The sequence below is a fragment of the Anabas testudineus genome, chromosome 21 (genome assembly GCF_900324465.2).
Source record: "Anabas testudineus chromosome 21, fAnaTes1.2, whole genome shotgun sequence".
Lineage (NCBI taxonomy): Eukaryota > Metazoa > Chordata > Actinopteri > Anabantiformes > Anabantidae > Anabas > Anabas testudineus.
In genome coordinates, this window is record NC_046629.1 from 16,634,626 (window position 1) to 16,650,357 (window position 15,732).

The window sequence follows — 15,732 nt, forward strand, 5'->3', positions numbered from 1 at the left end:
CTTCTGGCTGTGATTCACAATGTGGTGTCACAAACTCATCAGCATTCCAGAGTGACTTTACTTCCACAAAGTGGATTAAATATGTCAATAGAAATAGGACTGAGGACTTATGAATGCCTTATGAAAACGTGGCATTTGCTGCAAAAGCCAGGGATCTTCACAACAGCGCTTCATGGTCACCAATAGTCTCACTTATCACAACAGTGTTTAATCATAATATTAATAGTCAGATGTAGTGGTGGATACTGACTCCAAAGACCATTTATTGAAAGTAACTTCACTGTTCACTTAGTCTAAAATCCACCTCTGCCTCCTCCTTTTTCTTTTCCTTTCCCTTTCTTTCACCCATGTTCGTGATCAGCTCTTGTTTGCCATTTTAGTGTTTTCTATATAAATGTGTCCAGCAGGTTTTGGCTCCGACTTTTACTGCCTGCAGTAAAACAGGAAAATAAAATGAAAAAAAATAAAAGGAACAAGGGCAGGGAAAGCACGGAGGGAACGCTAGCCTAATATTTTTTGCCTTCTTGGAGCTGAACATGAGACATTAAAGCTTCTGGCAATAGCTTCTGGGGTCTTTGATGTAGCATGAGGTCTTTTTTTTTATTCTAATCTTATATTCTCTTTTCACCACACAAACATTGCAGTGTTGTAAAATTCATAAACTAATCCTACAAGACACATGATGTAATGTTTTTAATTACTTTACTTTAATTACTTACCATTACATTAATGGTTGAGTGACCATACCGACATCTTTTTCATCCGTACCTGCGTTAAATGTTATTGTGTACTTCTCATTTTGGAGGTTAAGTGATGATCGTGCGAAACAACAATGTAGATGCTTTAAGAGCAGCGTGGCAGTTTGCACATAAAATTGTGGTATGATTTTTGACGTTACATTTGAAATGATCACTCTCAAGGACGTCCAACTAGAATGTGGACCCATCTCACCAGCAGATTTAATTAGCGGCAGTGGTTTCAGTCTCAAAAACGTTGAAGTCTGTATCGAAAAACATAACTCTATATTAAAAAAAGGAAACTATGGTTGAATACCTGAGAGGGGAAAAACACAGCAAGTGTTTAACAAATGTAATGTGGCATGTATAGAATTTGTCATAAAGGGTCTTTAAATAAAGATTGGGTGCACGACCATGCATAAAGCTACTCAGTACAAACTGTTCTTGCAAACATCTTGTTGGTTGAAGTTCATGCAAAATCACGTACACAACTCCATAACCCCATGTCGTGACCTGAGCAGCCGGTTTTCCTCCGTCCAAACCCTCGTAAACTTCTACTGCTTCTGGAAACAACACAACCTGGATTTACAAGGCTGCAGAGGCAGTATGTGTATGTGTGTGCGTGTGTGTGTGTGCGGGTGAAACCGTACGGGGTTGCAGCCAGGCCTCAGAGACACAGTAAGTCTAAGAGGGTGGTTTGACTGACCACAGTGCCGTGAGGAGTAGGTAACACACACACACACACACACACACACACACATTGACGGAGCTCTGTACAGAAAAAATAATTTCCTAACATTCATGATTTATGTATGCTCATACCATACTTATACAATCAAATCACTTGCAACTGATGTTTGTTTGTTTCTCCAAACCCTAGGATACATTCATCTACAACATATTTGCAAATTCACTGCCAATGTTTTTATCCAAAAACAGAGAGACACAACAAAAAGACCTAGCTTATCTTGGTTTGATAAAGATTTTGAACTTGCGGGATCTTGTGAGTGAAATTATTTTCATATTGGGGTATGTAATGTCTTGGAGTTGATAGTCATCTTCGCTTGCCTTTTTTTATTATTATTTTTAAATTATATGTCATAAATCCAAAAGAAGAAAAACTGAACTTGCATCTGACACAACAAGGGAGGGGTTTGATTTTAACTATCTGGCACTAGATGTACTCTGCATGTGTGTGTAGGCAGTATATTTAAAGAACATTGAAAACACATGTCTGTAGTTTGATAAAAAAAAAAAAAAAGAATTTAGGCACTGGATAATTTGGCATTATTGCACACACACAAACACACAGCATACAGTGTACGTGTTAGTGAGAGACACTGAGGAGTGTCAGTGTAAACTAGGTCAATTCAAAACTATATATTATATTATATTAAATAACATCACAGCCTTGTTCTGTAACTTGGGTGATCAACAAAACTATAAAAACAGGTGGAAAAGCACTGTTTATTGTGTTCAGGCCAAAGCCACAAAGAAAATTTGGGGGGCATGTGGAGAGACAGCAGAGGGAGACAGTGTGACAGTCACCTTGGAGATTTGCATCATCCCAATAGACTAAAGAAGACCCTGAGGTACTAAATTGAGTTTTGAGGCAACTTAAATTTGCCTCCTTAATGAACAACTCTGTTTAAGGGCATGTTATTGATACATCATTGGTTTGGCATTGTCTGGCTGGTTCACACTACAATGCAAGACTGGTGTTTTGAAACGCAACCACTCCGGAGAGTGTATTGGAAAGGCTCTATTTTTTAGGTGTGAAAAACACTGGCTTAGCGTGGACATGACAGAAAAAGAGCATCATAAAAAGAGAGAGTGGCGACCATCTGGCTCAGGCCAAACTCCCACAGAGAGTGATGATCACAGTAGAGTGTGTGTATGTGTGAGAGAGAGAGAGAGAGAGAGAGGGAGAGAGAGTCCCCTGCAGTGAAAGGTGATGACCACAGCTGTGTGTCTGACCTCATATCCATAGGATGCCTCCCCCCTCCTAATCCTTTTCCTTCTTCAGTTTTCCTTCCTTCTCCTTGTGCTCCTGTGTTTTATTTTTCTTTTCCTCCTCCACCTCTGTGTTCCCTGCCTTGATCTCCATTTCATTTCTCAACCCAAAAACACACTTTCAGAGAACACCAAGTTTATTGAACACAAGCTATGCACAAAAGCTCTGAGTAAGCTGAGCAGGGCAGCCATTGTGGTTTCACCTCCTCCACTATTTTGCATCAATTAGCACATCACCTCCAAGACTTTTGTGTGTGTGTGTGTGTGTGTGTGTGTGTGAGCACCGAGGGGGGAAGGGAAATAAAGGACTATTGTGTGCTGTCAAGCTTCATGGAACTGATTCTCCAACAACTTTTCAAAACCACTTATGTGTTTTTTGCACTTTATTTTATTCAGTTTAACCTGCTGCTCATGCTGTGGGATCCACTTCTCATGTGGCAATATTAGGATCTTTAATATTTTGCAACTCGATTGGTCTCTTCTACCTCCCCCAAGAGTTTTTAGTTTACATTCCACCACAAGCAGAAAAAGCTAACACCGAGGATGAACTGCATGATAGTATCTATGACTCAGACAGGCAGCTTTCAGCTTCAACAGGCCCAGCGATTTCACATACCTTCTATGTTAATGCACATTGCGCTGCTGCTCTACAGCCTTCCCCTGGTTTGTCTTTAGGAAATCAGATCATATCTCAATTTAAGGCTCCAGGCCTATAAACAAAAAACTCAAACAAGTCAAACCAATTCCACATATGTACATGTCCGGTGATTAGTGACACATGTAATGCAGATGTCGCTCTCAGTTACTGTTTTGAGACTACAAGCTATTTTGCAGTTTTACAGATTTGTAGAGTTTAATCTGACGTCAAAATCGTGTAACAGTTACTTTTTCATTATCATTGATGGCACTACCAGAATAAAAGCATAGTCTCTATTGAGTCACGAACCCCAAATTGATTAATGGCAAAGTCCGGTTCAAACTGCACTGAGGCTTGACACCTCACTTTGCAGCTGGGTCTTTCACTTCCTGACAAAAAGGCTTTGGGTGGTGGGAACTGGCAACCTCACCCCCTCCACACTGACCTCATTGTTATTGGTGAGTGACTTGGACTGGAACTGCTGTCCTAGTAAGTGAGTGTGATGACAACAACCTCTGTCTCAACATAAACAAGACCTAAGAGACGATAGCAGACTACAGGAAGCAGCAGGAGGCGATCACATCCCTGCTGGGAGGGTCAGCAGTTCCTCGGTGTGCAGCGTACATTCCTGGTTGACCTCTACTGGACTGTTTATACAGAAAGGGTGATTCAAAATGGCCACTTCTTCTTCCCGAGGCCGCTGGAGATACTCGGCTTGGACATGGCTGTCATCCCACACTTTTTTGTCTCACACTACTGAGAACATCTGAGTGGTTGCATCTCTGGTTTGGCAGCTTTCTGTTCACAACCACAAGTCACTTTGGAGAATAGTAAGAATAACAGAATGGACCTTTGGCAGAGAGCTCCCTGCCATTTAGGACATTTATCACACATGCTGTCTGTGTGGATGGCCCGCATGATGATCTTGCCACCCAGCGCACAAACTGTTTACCTCGCTGCCATATGGCAGACAGTATCAGTGTCGGAGCACAGACCTGCAGGCTCGGTGACAGTTTTATACCCCCGAGGTCTTAAAGTGTCTTAACATTTAAGACCTGCAGTGAACCCACTTCACACTGATTCATTTGACATTCTCCTATGCAGTATTTCCTACCTGCCACGTGTTAATCACTTTACAGAGCCTGACTAATAAACCATCCCATAACTTTGACTGCATTTGAAATGAGTGCATTTTCCTTAAAACATTTAGTTCTGATTTGCTGAATTGATTTTTTTTTTTTGTTAACACATAAAGGTTTTCTTCAAATAAAGACATCAGTGAGCTTCCTGCTGCCTGCCGGACCAAACACACACCCTGTTGGTCCAAATAAATCGTTCTTTCATCACTATGCTGTGCTGTGTGTGTGTGCGTATATGAGTAGTCCAGTACTGTAGACTCTCTGTGTTGCACTGACAGACACAAACCAGCTGCCTGCATTCCTCTCCTTCCCTCTCTCTCTCTCTCTACATGACCTCCCCTCCCCCAATTCAGGCCGGTGTCACATACTTCTGTAATGCTATATATATATACACACCAACTCATAGCACATACACACAAAGAAACCTGGCTTGAGACAGCTCAGGGGATCTATAGATAGTTAATAGAACAGAGTAAGATTTGTCGTTTTTGCAACTTTAAAGTTGTACAATTCAACCCCCACCACTCATTATCATCTAATCCCATGTAGTTAGACTCAAAGTAAAGGCCAAAGAAAGAATTGAAAGTGTCCAACCTCATGTGCTTGCATTTGCTGGCACGGAGTGCAGCTGACAGTTCACAGTGAGGTATCAGACCCAGAAATTTACATTTTTCATCGACTTGTCTGCACCAAACACACACTCACAGACTCTTCAAATAAATCCATGCTCGTTAGCTCGCAAGAAAAACACAACTTTACATTAACAACCAGATATGATGTTTATTGTGATGGGCTCACTCAAGAGCCGATTCTCATGTCATTATGTTGATTTTCAAAATAAAACTCTAAAACATGATGAGAAATGCTTTTGAAAAAAAAAAAACAAAAAAAACAGCAGTCATGTGAATTGTATCTGTGGGTGGACAGATACATGATGAGTTTTCTCAATAAAACCAAGGTAAATATACCAACGTCCAGGTTTACAAAAAACACAAATTGTTATAAACCATATCCAAACTGCAGTCTGTTTATTTTCAAGTGGTTGTTTAGATGGGAGCACTTGTTGATAATCACATATAAATAATCTGAAGAATGAAAATACACCATCTTAATACATTAACATTTAGCTCACACCACTAAAACACTTCACATGCTGGTTACAACCTGGTCGACCAACATGTCCTGCAAGCCACCCTCAAATTTGAAAACCTCCTCACACCGATCCAAATGGCTCATGTTTGTCCACCTCAGCTCCACATCTAAATAGTTGTTCAGTATTGGGTTTCACATTGCAGCTCAAATAAGCTACTTTACACGGTGGTCATGCTTGAACCGAGTCCAAACCGTCAAGCCGTCGTTTGTGTTGTGTTTATTTCACCTTGGTCTACTGTAAATGTAGTTGTTGTTTGTGTAACTTTTTTTTTCTTCTCCCCACCAGATGTCCAGTGGCAGCAGACCGCAGTCCAAACAGTGACTGACTGTCCGGAAACCTCCTGAACTGCACACATCTGCTTGACCACTGCAGACTCTGTCCACAAACATACGTGCACGCACAAACAAACAGCTACAGTTAAACACGCTGAAGTGCGTCCATTTGACCCGGTGTGGTTGCTAACTGCTGCGTTTTACACCACACACAGACATGAGGAGGGCGTAAGTGGGCGACAGAGATCAACCAAAATCACTAGGTGAAATCAGCTCTCATTTCTCAAATGTGTGAATGGTGTAAATCACAAATTTGCATTGTTGATCTGTTGCAATAACAAAGTGAAATGTACAGTATAACCAGCATAATCAGTTATTGAGAACTTTCTGTTTGGTTTGGTTTCGCATACTGCATAACAAAGGAGCAAAGTGCTGCAGAGATTGTTTTTTTTATATTGCACTATGCCTTCAGCTCCTACAGGTCTTGACACTGCAGTTTTATACCCAAGAACATTATAGAAATGCAAGGTAACTTTCTTTCTGTTTCCTTATTGATGTATGTAGATGCCCTTACTAAAGGAAGCCAAATGATAGTGTTTGGTACATTTCAGCTGTGCTCTAATCAAATCTGTGCTGCAATCAAAACATGGTATTTGAAACACGTTTCTCATGATACCAAATTACCCAGTACACCAAATACAAATGCCATTGAGTTAATTATTTTATGAGCCCTTTTGTCCATCCATCTTTGAACTCCGGCTTCCATTCATTCACTTGAGGGTGTAACATCAGCTGTGGGCTGTGACATTGATCAGATGGTGTTTGACAAATACTCTCCTGGGAAATCACAGTGCACTAACAACATTCTCAATCAATAGCTTTAATAGCTGGTCTTTAATTATTACACAGCTGTCCATCAGCTCTGTATACGAGGTCTCAATCCAACCAGTGAGACAAAAAATCCATTTATTGACCAACTAAAAGTATTCACCCCTTAGACTAGAAGCTGTGAAGCTTCCATCAATAGTATTTTGGTAGTGCTTTGTAGTATTTGCTCATCTTTCCATGTAACCATAATGCCTTTCCTTTGCAAAGTTTAAAACAGAGCCCACATGTTTGCCCATCTGACCGACTCCCAGACCTGATGAGGTCTGATTATTTAGCATTCTGAAAACGTTTTTCTCGAAACAGAACTGTTCACAACAAGAAAGTATGTTAAATCTTACTCCAGTGGACCAACTACCTTATTTTTTTTGTCATCAATACTTAGAATACTGTTTTCAGTAATTAGTCTGTTGCTGGATGTAATGAAACCAAGGCCAGTGTGCATTGATTATGTTGGACACACCGGTTGAGTAGATAGATGGAAAGAACATAGTTTCCAATGAGGTCATCTTGTTGTAACTTGCCAAAACTGTTTTAGACTGATTTCATCTACAAAACCACCCAAGAAAAGAACCTGTATCCGGTCACATAAAGTAGTTATATTCCCTTTTACCCTTTTACCCTTGCTCCAGGTAGCATTAAAAAGGTTTTCATTCGAATTTCCAGATTTTAAATTTGTCTTTGTTTTTGTAACAGATGCAGAGGAAACAAACAAGAAGCATGTGGAGAGACAAGGTAAAGCTAAAAACATTAAACATCTCCAGCTGATTCAAACTTGGAAACACCAATAGATGTCCTCTGCATCCACATTTTTGGTGGAGATCCATAGATATTCTTCTTTTTACCCAACCCTGTTTGGAGTTGTTGCAGACACTGGATCCCATCCCAGAGCACTCTTGAAGAAAGGTGGGCTACACCCTGATCACAAGGCAAACTCTATGCAGACACATAATGATTCATACTTACATACATGCATTAAAATAAAATAAACGTGCCTTGGCACATCTTCACGTATGATGGCAAAATGCTAAGTGGCAGATGTAGTACATGTCCTATAAAAAAGACAATTACCGTAAAAAAGACAATAAATAATAGAAGCAACATAACAGAGGACACAAAACCACTTTAAATATGATAAATAAACATGATTATTTATTCAAGACACAAAAAGGACAATTAAGAATTCAACATGTGTGCAGGAGGTGAGTAATGATAAGTCAAAGGCAGTGGAAAACAGATTTTTCAACTGTTTTTGAAGTTGGAGCCAGGCTTATACATCTTCTGGAGTTTGTTCCAGCTATGTGGAACTTCATGGTAAGTTTGGACCAAGTGGGTTTCAGCCAGAAATGTCCTTTGATCCTGAATTCTTTTCGGGGTTTATTAGATGTGCAGGGATATTTTAAAGTCTATAACAAATTGTTATGCTCTTAGTTGTATTTCTTTTTTTACAACCACAGCAGCGACGGCAATCTGAACGAGATAGAGCTGAGGTTTTAGAGGAGATTACAACAGCCTGCTAGGGAAAAACATGAAGAAATCCTGATAGCTAAAGTATGCAGCTGTTTATTTGTTAAGAATGGGCATTGCCTTCACAAAGAGATCTTGTTACAGCAATCTTGACTGACTATAGTTTGCTGGTCACAGAGCTAAATTTGGTTCTCTCCAAAACAATGTGATTTTATTATTTAGCATGATTATCACTGGAAATCACCATTTGGGAAATTAGTATCTTGCGTTGATTAGCTTTGTTGCTGAAGATAAATAAGTGCTTATCCTTAAGGAAACTGTATACTCAACAGTGTCAGGGGCAGTAGACAGATTGTTGGAGACTGAGAAAGACACTGTGGCTGCACTTTCTATGTGAATGTCTTTGTGTGGTGGGGTTGAAATCCAGACCAGCCTGCTGCCCTGGTTTAATCTATCTTTCCTACTTTTTTCCAGCGGGGAACTCTACTGACTTTTTCTTTTGGTTCAGTTTCTCTTCCTGCTCTGTCTCCTTCTCTTTCTCCCCCTGCCCTCTTTAACCTCCCTTCTTCTTCCTGTCCCTTCCCCCACACCAACCTACCCCCACCCTCTTTTATCCCACTTGAGGTAGAAACACGCCAAATGCAGCAAGGCCACCAGGAACCGCCTACACCTCCCACACTCAGCCGCCTGTGGGTAGATCGATCACGCCGTCAATCCAAATTACTGCTGCTTTGACTGGCTTCATTTCCACAGTGATACAGATCTGCTCAGGAACTGCATCTGATTGTTTGCAATTACACTCTTTAAGCAATAAACAGCATGAGATACTTGCTGTGATTAAGCGGACGCCATTTGGGCTTCCTGAAGTTTTTATCCAAGGTTTTCCCCTCTGTTCTGCAGTGAGTTTACATGTCCTACACATGCCTGTGTGTGAAGAGAGATGGAAATAACTTCACAGCAACACACGAGAACGGTGCAGATGGGGAAAAGTGTAAAACTAAACAGACTCACAACTTTGTGTCATGAGGACATCACATGCACTGCAGGGTGTGATTGCTTAAGTAGTAGATGATAAAATAGGATAAATGTATTTTATAAAGTTTAAGAAGTCGAAAAATTGGTCAGCAAAGATTACTCTATTGTGTTTGTAACTAGATAGATTGATTTGTTTAATCATAGCTGCTTTAAATTGTCTATGAGATTATTTTATTTTTTTATTAAAGTAACAGTATATTTTAACTTTTGAAACATTTAATACTATACTTGTAGGATGAAAAAATGTAAAAGCAAATAAATAATTAAAACCTAAAGCATCACATTCATGTTTTTCACTAATTGCATGATCCATTCAGTAAATGTAAGAGGGCAAATAGTGAAAAATGAAAGGGAAAAAATATGCAATAGGTGGCCAGACGCCATCGTGTCTGCAGCCAGGTCCTACAAGTTATTTGTCAATTGAGAAACGAATTAAAATGATGTCATCCTGCTGTCTGGGGGTTACATACTTGCTTTCTTTATCATGCATGCAAAAAAAAGTAGCCTAACACTTTTTTTTTCCTCTATAGAAATGCTAATTTATGCGATTTGTCTTGAAAACCTAACCAGAAAAATGATTATGTGTGTAAAGTCTCTGGTGTAGGCTAATGTAATTACTGTAACATATTTTCCTTCGTTGGGGAGTAGAGGCCAATCAACAACGAGTCCTGAAGGAAAACAAACGCCGCGATTGGCTGAGACGCCGCGTCGGTTTCGAGGCGCCCCGCGTTCAGTCGGGCAGGGGGGTGGGGGGTGTTCTGAATGGAGGGGCGCCCTGAAACCGGTGCAATCCGCACGGAGCGAGGAGAGCGAGCCTCCGGACTTCCAACCGCTCAGCATGTGAACCGACGCGCTGCGTGGAGTCGAGTCGGAAAACGATGGAAATTCAAGTCTTTTTTTTAGGTTTTTAATGTTTTATTCTGCGCCCAAGTAGCAACGCCGAAGAGTTCCAGGCGCCGGGAGCATTTTGGTTTGATTTGCTTTGGGACAAATGGACTTTGAAGTGCTGTTTTCACCTCATTGGGAATGAGAGTGGAATGCTTGGAGTCACTTACAAAGACCATCAAGAAGTCATGACGCGACGGACGTTTTACTTGGAGCTGTCTTCATAAAAGTCGAGAAAAAAAGTTGAAAACCGGCCTCTTCCACTCCAAATACTCGCACTACAGGCTCAGTTTCGGGACAGTTGCTGCAGATTTTCCACGCTTTTCGTGCCGTTTTCAAGTCTCCCTACTTGGATCAAAGTTTTTCTTCCCCCCCCCCCCCCCTTCTTCTCAACTATGGCGGCGGCCAGGTCCACCACTGGCTCCGTGTTCCTGCGGATCATGTGGCTGCTGTGCGGGCTGTGTTTCTCATCCACGTCTGCTCAGCATTACAGCAGTGAGAGTGGAATATCCGTCCCAGAACACGGCTTCTGTCAGCCCATCTCCATTCCGCTGTGCACGGACATCGCGTACAACGAGACCATCATGCCCAACCTGCTGGGTCACACCAACCAGGAGGACGCGGGGCTGGAGGTGCACCAGTTCTACCCGCTGGTCAAAGTGCAGTGCTCCCCGGATTTAAAGTTCTTCCTCTGCTCCATGTACGCGCCCGTGTGCACGGTACTGGAGCAGGCCATCCCCCCTTGTCGGTCCCTGTGTGAGCGTGCACGGCAGGGATGTGAAGCTCTGATGAATAAATTCGGCTTTCAGTGGCCGGAGCGGCTGCGCTGCGAGGCTTTCCCAGTCCACGGAGCCGGTGAGATATGCGTCGGCCAGAACACGTCCGAACCCGGGGGCCCATCCTCGTCGTCGTCCCCCTATATGCCCGACCATGTGACCCTTCCTCCAAACATTGGCCGGCCGAACCAGCGTCCACCTCAGCAAAACCAGTACCACCAATTCTCCTGCCCAATGCAGCTGGAGGTGCCCTCCTACCTGGGCTACCGCTTCATGGGGGTCAAAGACTGCGGGGCCCCGTGTGAGCCCACTAAACCTACCGGGATCATGTATTTCCGGGAGGAAGAGGTAAAGTTCGGCCGGCTGTGGGTCGGCATCTGGTCCATCCTGTGCTGTGTGAGCACCCTGTTCACGGTGCTCACCTACCTGGTGGACATGAGGCGGTTCAGATACCCCGAGCGGCCCATCATCTTCTTATCTGGCTGTTACTTCATGGTGGCGGTGGCCTACGCTGCTGGGTTTTTCCTGGAGGATAAAGTAGTGTGTGTGGATAAATTCAAGGACGACGGCTACAGGACTGTTGCTCAAGGGACCAAGAAGGAGGGCTGCACAATCCTCTTCATGGTTCTGTACTTTTTTGGTATGGCCAGCTCCATCTGGTGGGTGATTTTGTCCCTGACCTGGTTTCTCTCCGCCGGCATGAAATGGGGACATGAGGCGATCGAGGCCAATTCCCAGTACTTCCACCTGGCCGCATGGGCTGTTCCGGCCATCAAGACCATCACCATCCTGGCCGTGGGGCAGGTGGATGGTGACGTGCTGACTGGGGTGTGTTTCGTTGGGATCTTTAACGTAGACGCCCTGCGGGGCTTCGTGCTGGCGCCACTCTTTGTCTACCTGTTCATCGGAACCTCCTTCCTGTTGGCGGGCTTCGTGTCCCTGTTTCGCATCCGCACCATCATGAAGCACGACGGCACCAAGACCGAGAAGCTGGAGAAGTTGATGGTGCGGATCGGGGTGTTCAGTGTGCTCTACACGGTACCGGCCACCATAGTGATCGCCTGTTACTTCTACGAGCAGGCCTTCAGGGAGCACTGGGAGCGAACCTGGCACATGCAGACCTGTAAGCGCTTCGCTGTACCCTGTCCGGTTCACAACTTCGCCCCCATGACCCCGGACTTCACCGTGTTTATGATCAAATACCTGATGACCATGATAGTCGGGATCACCTCGGGTTTCTGGGTCTGGTCCGGGAAGACTCTACAGTCATGGCGGAGGTTCTACAAGCGCCTTAGCAACGGTAACCATGGAGAGACAACGGTGTAAAGTTTGGAGGACGAACAGAGTCACGGAGTTTGGATGTAACAGCAGAGCAGAAGAGGTCAAATAGCTTTCGTTTTTCTTTTTTCTTTTGGACGTATTTGAGTGGATTTTTGTGTTTTCAGGCTTTTGAACACAACTGAACTTTGATCTATGTTCAATAGAAGTTGGATGAACTTTAAATATGTTTATTTTTTTCTCTTTATTTTTTTGTCAGACAGCCCACACTCCTGGCTTTTGCATCTTTGGATTATAAACTGGTGCAAATGGCCACACTGGCCCCTGAACTGTAACGCCAGATTGGTGAAGTTACTTTTAGTATAAAACTTCCTATGTATTATTGATTATATTCTTAATATTACAATTTGAATGTACTTGTTGTCTACTCTGGTGAGAGTTTCTCAGTGGAAAATGACATTACAGAAAACACTGATGGGTCAAGCAGTGAGTCATTCTGTTTATGCTGCAGTAAAAAGGTCATAGGTTTGATCCCTACAGCAGCCACACCATCTGACTGTGATTTGATGAATTAGGGATACCTGTACTGTCCATGTGAATTTTAAGTTACTCTGTTTCTAGTTTAAGACAGAAAGGCTTCAATACTGTGTTCAATATTGCAGGGTACAATCTGTTTTAATCTGAGAAACAATGCATCAACGTGTGACTCCACCATAATGTGCCGAGCGGCTGCCCAAAAAATTCATTTCTTTACTTTATTTTTTCAAAACTTTCATACTGATGAATTTTTTTGCTCCTGCAGTGAATGTTCACTCCGAAGTTGAATGAAGTTATGTATTGGTTTGCACAGCTATCCTAAAGGTGTGTGTGTTAAAAAATGACTGACCCACCACAGGATAATCTGGATCTAACAGTTAAGGAGACCACACACACACACACACACACACACACACACACACACACACACACACACACACACACACACACACACACACACACACACACAGGCCTCTACTCTGTAATGGAGACACAACAGCTCATTGTTTGTCTCTGTGTGTGGTCTCTCAGCTGTTGGATCTCCCATTCAAACTCACATTTTAAGCTTATAAGATATCCAAAGCACCATTTCAAGGATTCAGATTTAAATCTTAGGAGTGGAAATGGTTGCTCAGAGTTTTTGATGTTCTTTTATCCTGGATCAAGATGACTGTACACATTCACACCTGTTTTATGTCCACTGTTAGAGAACTCTAATTTCACTGTAAGTGTTAAATGTTAAATGGTTTATACAAACTGACTGAACATTTTAGTGTATTTAATGAATCATTATTTTACAGTCTACCTTACACAAAACAGACTGCATTTATTTACCCTGCACCTGGAAACAGGACTTATGTTTGATGTTCTAAATTATGGAAACATTAAGAAAGAAGTCAGAGGTCAGAGTCACGTGGGAATAGTTTTTAATTGGAGACAGACTGTGTAGTGTTTAGTGGAGGTGGAATTTGATATATATATATATATATATATATATATATATATATTACAAGTTATTAACAAACATTAACAAATGTTGGTTGTTGCTTGGTGGAATTGACCATTCACATGATCTAAAGTAGTTGCTCAGTTTGTGAAGAGAAAACTTTTTGTAAAAGCAGTAAAAGCAGGGAAACATGTCAACTAATTGCTCCTTACTGAGAGCCTACATTTATTTTTGGAGCCTAGGTACGCCTTGAAATTTTAATTAATGGGAATGAAGTTACCAAGAGCGGTTTAGTCCCTTTGATAATTGACTGTCAAATGTGTTTGCCAGAAGTGCCAGAAGCTCTTGTTTGTCGGTGTCTCAGATCTACACATGCACACTAGACGACACACTACATAATACACTGTTAAAGCAGTCTGTATACAAAAAATGTCACATTTCCCATGTGAGTTTACTTCATACCTCAGCACTGGTTAAAATTAGCTTGTAGAATTGAGTTAGGAAAAAGTTGAAATCTGTACTCCACACGTGTCATCTTTCATCCATCGTGCTTTTACCTAACAAGGCAGAAATATTCTGTGTAATTGTCTTCAGACAGCTGAGATCTGCCAGTGTCAATGATACTCGACTGACTTTTTTATTTGTTGTATGTTTCAGAAGGAATATGAGTGGGTTTTTTTGTGTCTGTTTTTACCAGAACATATGCAACCTACCAAGTAGCCACAGTTTTAAGGCCTATTGTATTTATGGGGATACTCATTTTTGTCTTTTTCTACTTTTTTTTTTATATATAAGCCTGTTGTATGTGTACAGTTTGAATAAAAGCGATACGGTTTGTAATGTGTTGACCCCTGTTGTTTGTGCGTGTTTGACGGTATATTGTTAACAATAGAAGTCGACATTTTGTTGAAATACATGTGTGGTATTTACAGTTGAATAATAGAGCAGTACAAAAGCAGAGAGTCACCTGTGGAACCCTGTTGAGATGCACCCTTTAGGTTTTTTTTTTGATTACGCCCAGCCTAGATCGACCCCTGTTACTTTCACTTGCCACCTTAATGTTAACGCCAATAAAAATACTTGTCATGCATGGGCAGGACACATGATTGTAAAGACATTAGCAGTGTCACACAGACAACATTGTGAGGCAGTTAAACGGGGAATCCGGCCAATTACCGAACAATACGATTCCTACAATCCTAAATGTCACTGGTAATAAATCTGCATCATTAGTTTTGTGTTATTACCCTAATTGTAACAGAATGGGCAGCAGTTCTCCTGAAATCACATAAGAACGAGCCATTGTGGGTAAATGTGAATCCACCTTGATGCGTATGATTCACTCTGCTTGGTGAAGAGCGCTTCTGTTGTATGTTGATCCCAACACAACTTTGTAACATCTCCTCACACATTTATCTGCAGTGAAGATTAGTTAGTGCCACTTTACTCCTGCCAAAACATAAATACATGACTGAAAATATTTATTTTGATACTGCAGACAGCAACACCTCTTTTAAATCTTTTGATAGAATGGACAAATTAAAACAAGAAAAAAAAAAACAAAAAACAAAAGCTATCGTAACACAAAAAAAATTACATGCTTAATATTGTTAATACTAACTAGCATTAATATTAATTGTTAATGCTACATGCTCCTCATGGAACAGAAATACCTTTTTGCATAATTTCAATAACTGCTGTTGTAATTAAGCACCGCAGTGATAATTACCAGCTCAACTAATCCAACAATCTTTCTGATGAATGTTAATGGCTGTAAGATCTCTTCAGTTATACTGAGCTGAACCTAAATGTGCTACTAAATCTTTAAGTTTAGATATTAAACCTGCAGTAAACCACATAAGAACCACTGATATTTACCAAACCAAACTGATGGCTGTACTGAGAAATAAATATGACGTACTTTATTGATTCCCTTGGTGAAATTGTGATTGAACAGCTGCCAGACAACAAC

General features: G+C 41.6%; 1 protein-coding gene across 1 annotated transcript; it reads left to right on the forward strand.

The window, feature by feature from the left end:
* The first annotated feature begins 10,141 nt into the window (after positions 1-10,141).
* On the forward strand, positions 10,142-14,606 carry LOC113173566 (frizzled-7-like). The gene has a single exon (XM_026376997.1). It carries the CDS (start codon positions 10,619-10,621, stop codon positions 12,323-12,325), a length of 1,707 nt encoding a protein of 568 aa, XP_026232782.1. The 5' UTR covers positions 10,142-10,618; the 3' UTR covers positions 12,326-14,606.
* Positions 14,607-15,732: the final 1,126 nt, after the last annotated feature.